Below are 5,000 nucleotides of genomic sequence, written 5' to 3'. Positions count from 1 at the left end.
AAACGGTGGTGTGGCGTGACCAGGTGAGCTCGGGACCCCACACGCCACGGCACGCACACACAAACCCGCCGCACAAACACTCCCAAGTCAACAGTGACATGTGATACTCCTGAATGGAACAGAAAAAAAAAAACAGAAATAGGAAAAAGAAATCCGTTCTATGTTTTCCGGTGGGCACGAGGACCATGTTTGAACTTTTTCATTACTACTGTTATATCAATACGTAGTTTGCTTTTCTCTTTCTCTTCCTCTTTCTCTCAATCATTCAATCACTCTCTTACAATCATTCATTCACTCGCTCCCCTTAGGACAACTACACTTTGATGATTTCAATATAAAAAGAAAATCTAATTCAACATTGTAACCCGCCGAATAAGATAAGCTTTCCTTTTTTTGTCCCTCAATCCACTGTAATGATGATAACAGACTGAACGGCACAATGTTCCATTGTGAGGCATTGTTGCTCTGCAACTATAAACCAAATGACAATGCCTATTAAAAATACGCAAAATTCATGCTGAAATTCTATATTTCACAATTATAAGATTTCAACTGTAAAACCGTTATCAATTGTGCGCGTTCCAAAAACATACCAAACATTCCTCTGCAATGGCCCGAGGTTTCAGCGTGTCTAAAAGATCGACACCAGAAACCGAGCCTCATTTCGTAGCAAAACCAGATCCGGTCGCCTTGTCGGGACATAATGAAGGATGTGATTTCTTTCAAGTGGCAATGCATTTAAACAAAGAGAAATACAATGACAAACAAAGAAGAAAGGGAAAATTGTTAGCGTGTGAGAGAAAGAGAAAGAGACAGAGAAAGAGAGGGGGGGGGGGGGGAAGAAAGAAAGAAAGAAAGAAAGAGAGAGGAGAGAGAGTGAGAGAAAGGAAAGAGAGAGTAACCTTAATTACTTTGTGTATTTGAACACGTTATGTATACACGAAGTTAGAATATTAATTTGGTTGACCTTTTGATACGAGCCAAGTTTACCGAGTAAATCAAATCTAGTAGTATGTTAATTTACATCATGCATCAATCGAGGGAAATGTATAGCTACATACCTTATCATATATATATGTATATATATATATATATATATATATATATATATATATATATATATATATATATACATACACGTGTGTGTGTGTGAATGTATGAATGTATGAATGTATGTATTTATGTATGCGTGCGTGTGTGTGTGTGTGTGTGTGTGTGTGTGTGTGTGCGTGTGTGTGTGTGCGTGTGTGTGTGTGTGTGTGTGTGTGTATGTGTGTGTGTGTGTGTGTGTGTGTGTGTGTGTGTGTGTGTGTGTGTGTGTGTGTGTGTGTGTGTGTGTGTGTGTGTGTGTGTGTGTGCGTGCGTGTGGGTGTGTGTGTGCGTGTGTGGGTGTATGTGTGGGTGTGGGTGTGGGTGTGGGTGTGGGTATGGATGTGGGTGTGGGTGTGGGTGTGGGTATGGATGTTGATGTGGTTATGGTATGTGTATGTTTATGTTTATGTATATGTATATGAATATATCTATATCTATATACATATACATATATATATATATATTACATACACATATACATATATGCACATATACATATACATATACACAATACTCAGAAAACAACCACAAACTTTCCTCAATCGCCCATTACTTCTTGGATCTCCCCTTTATACTCTCCCTCCCTCCCTCTCTTTCACTTTTTTTTTCAATCTATCTAGCCCACGATCGCAGCGGCGGCAGCGTTTAACGCCCACGACATAAAGGGTCAGTGACCACAAAAAAGCGAGACGAAAAAAAAAATGACACACGCCTAAGAAGATGGTATCACGGGGACGCGTAATGTATGCGTGATGGAGGATGAGTTAGCACGCCCCGTGTCGCCACGATGGTGTCGTCGCGGTTCCGGATGTGTGGGAGGGGGAGGGAGAGGGGGAGGGAGAGGGAGAGGGAGAGGGGGAGGGAGAGGGAGAGGGAGAGGGAGAGGGAGGGGGAGGGGGAGGGGGAGGAGGGGGAGGGGAAAGGGGAGGGTGGAGGGGGAGGGAAAAGGGGAAGGAGAAAGGGGAGAGGGAGGGGAAAAGGGAGGGGGAGGGGGAGGGGAAGGGGCAGGAAGAACAGGAGAATATGGAGGAGGAACAGAGGGGAAAGGAGGAGGAGTAACTGGATGAGGAGAAGGAGGAGGAGGAGGGGTAGGTGGGGGAGAGGGTGTGGGATAGGGGAAAGAGGAAGGGAGGGGGGTGGAGTGAGGGAGGGAGAGGAGAGAGGGAAGGAGGAAGGGAGGGGGATGGAGTGAGGGAGAGAGAGGAGGAGGAGGAAAAAGACGACAAGGAGGAAGAGAAAACAAGAAAAAAGAAAGAAGTCGCCGAAGGTAAAAAACAAAAAAACATTTACAAAACAAGCATAAAAAACCTAAGAGAAGGAAAATCTGCCAAACACGTCAAAAGGAGAGAAAGATAACGAGGGTCGCCCTAATGAGCTTCGCACGGCCTACGAGCGAGTGTGGGAACCGCCTTTGAGAGAGAAAGAGAAACCCGGCCGTCGTCCGTGTCATCGGCTTATCAACCTATCTCGTAATTAAACGGCATCACTTCGTTATCTCTGGACCGTAACGGCATCAAGTGGGCATCCACGTTATGCGTTTCTCTTTCGAAGTGTGTTAATGTCGTTGTTTTTTGTTCCCGTTTTGCGTTAAGGTTTGTACTGAGGCAGCGTGAAGCCATGGATCAATTCAATTGCATGGCGGCAATGTGTCCGCCAACCACCGCATAATAACGGCTTGCATTATTCCTATCTTGCATAGGAGGATTTTTATATAGATTATGAGTTATCTATCTATATAATTCTTAATCTATATAAACATATAGATAGATAGATAGATAGATAGATAAATAAATATTTTGTTCCCTTTTTTTTTTTCTTTTCTTTTCTTTTTTTCTTCTTTTTCTTTCTCTTTACGTTAAAATTTCATCCTGAGATAACGTGAAACGACGATCACTTAACTGCATGGTGGAATTGCCAGGCTTCTTGTGGCTGCCAACTCCGCTTAATAACGGTTTGCACAATTGTTCCTTAATCTTATCTTGCATAACGTTAATATCACAACACTTAAAATTTTGCACACTGCCGATAAGGTCGCTGGTTCAGTCATCTAAAAGACAGAAATTCATGTAGTAGTAATAATCGTAAAACATTATCAAACGCTTTTAAATCGGCTTTTATCGTGAGGCGGTTAGAAGAATGACAAAAGGCATATCAACATGCATGATGAGCATTAGCACAGCGAAGAAGTGCGAGGCCTTGACGAAATGCGACGGAACCTACATTAGTCACAGACTGTGAATCAATCTATCATTAGATAATAGAGCTGTTAATTAGGCTGTAAGGCTGTTGATGGATGAAATAGACAGATGAGTTGTTGACGATAATTATTAGTGAAACTGCTCATCTGCGTTGAATGGTTGAATGAACTAACCGTTAGTTAGAACAGCAAATGAACGATCTATAAATATCAGAAGAAATACCATAAACAGCAAGGTAAATTATAAAACTTTCTTGCCTAGATTAATGACTCTAATCACTCCACATGATAAAAAGCGAAAAGAGAAAACATCGACAGAAAAAAAACAAGGAAAATAATTTAAGCCCGCAGTATCTAGACCTCCGCCTCGTCCAGCAATAGTTAAAACAATCTTGATTACGAAGCGAACGATCGTCCTTACTACGTCGTATCATTGGACTGTTTACCGAAAAGAAAGAGACAAAGAAAGAAAGAAGAAGAGGAAGAAAAACAATCAATTAAAACAGAAGCTGAAAGACCCGGCGAGTCAACGCGGAGATGCTTCTTCGGTAGTTTCTCTTGCCTGGAGAGGGTGATTATACGCGTCCGTGTGGCGAGGAAGGTTTTGCTTGGGTATATGTTGAGTGAGTGAGAGAGAAGAATGAGTGAGTGGGTGAATGAGAGTGAGAGAGAAAAATGAGTGAGTGAGAAAAAAATGAGAGAGAGAGCGAGAGAGTAAGAGCGTGAAAGAGAGAGAAGCGAGAGTAAGAGCATGAGTGAGTGACTGAATGCATGAGTAAATGAATGAGCGAGTGTACGGGTGAGTGAGAGTGAGAGTGAGAGTGAAAGTGAGAGAGAAGAATGAGAGTGAGAGAGAAGAATGAGAGTGAGAGAGAGAGAGAGAGAGAGAGAGAGAGAGAGAGAGAGAGAGAGAGAGAGAGAGAGAGAGAGAGAGAGAGAGAGAGAGAGAGAGAGAGAGAGAGAGCGAGAGCGAGAGCGAGAGAGAGTGTGTTGCTGAATGAGTGTGAGTGTGTGTTGTTTTTGTCCCAAATATATCCATAACATGAAGCACACAAAACTGCACGCACACTGCTAGCGAGCGAATAACAAGACGACACCCTTTGGTGGCCTTGTCTTGATCTGTCGCTGATTAGGTGGAGATGTGAATTAAGGAGACGTTGCCTCCCCGACCAGCGACACACTAAGCGACGTAATTGCAGTTGACGGCGACGGGCGGTGAAAGTGGCTCGCTCCTCTACAGTGCCGCTGGAGGGATTCATGGCAACGTCACTCTCTACGCTTTGAGATTCCTTGCCCGAGCTCTTCCTCTTGGTAATGTCTAATATTCTGCTTCCATGGTCAGGAAAAACGGCACTTGTTTAGCCTTAGAGACAGGCAGTCACTTCGTGAGTTTAAAACCCAAATGCTGCACAACGATGGATTCTCTTACCTTTGGTCTGGGATGACGGTGGCAGGTCGGGGGCTGCGTCGTGACACTCGGGCTCAGCTTGGCAGTCGTCAGCGCTGTTGGTATCAAAGTCCTCCTCAGGCAAGCATAGAGGAGGACATTCCGGTGGGAAATCTTTGGTATGCTTTTCGGGCGTCGACGCAGGACTAGGCACTGTGCCAACCGTTTTCGCTCTGAAGTCCTCGACCTCGTCCTCGGAGGAGGAGTCGATGTGAGGAATGGAGTCGAATATGTTCTTCATCGACGTCGTTGACCGCTGTGTGC

The 5,000-nt window shown here is 44.0% G+C and overlaps 1 protein-coding gene across 2 annotated transcripts in view; it reads right to left on the bottom strand.

Moving 5' to 3' along the window:
• The window catches only part of LOC122246659 (uncharacterized), a 259,930-nt gene that overhangs the window by 253,758 nt on the left and 1,172 nt on the right, over positions 1–5,000 (bottom strand). For both annotated transcript variants that reach the window (XM_086552765.1, XM_086552766.1), the window contains exon 1: positions 4,719–5,000. This exon is cut by the window's right edge and continues 1,172 nt beyond it. In XM_086552765.1, coding sequence (XP_086408891.1) covers positions 4,719–5,000 — 282 coding nt within the window. The remainder of the gene's footprint in view (positions 1–4,718) is intronic.

Source organism: Penaeus japonicus, unplaced genomic scaffold, assembly GCF_977035675.1.
Source record: "Penaeus japonicus unplaced genomic scaffold, GWHDUDI00000001_assembly GWHDUDI00000027, whole genome shotgun sequence".
Taxonomy (NCBI): Eukaryota; Metazoa; Arthropoda; class Malacostraca; order Decapoda; family Penaeidae; genus Penaeus; species Penaeus japonicus.
The sequence above is the reverse complement of the archived record's forward strand: the minus strand, read 5'-3'. Positions and strand labels throughout refer to the sequence as shown.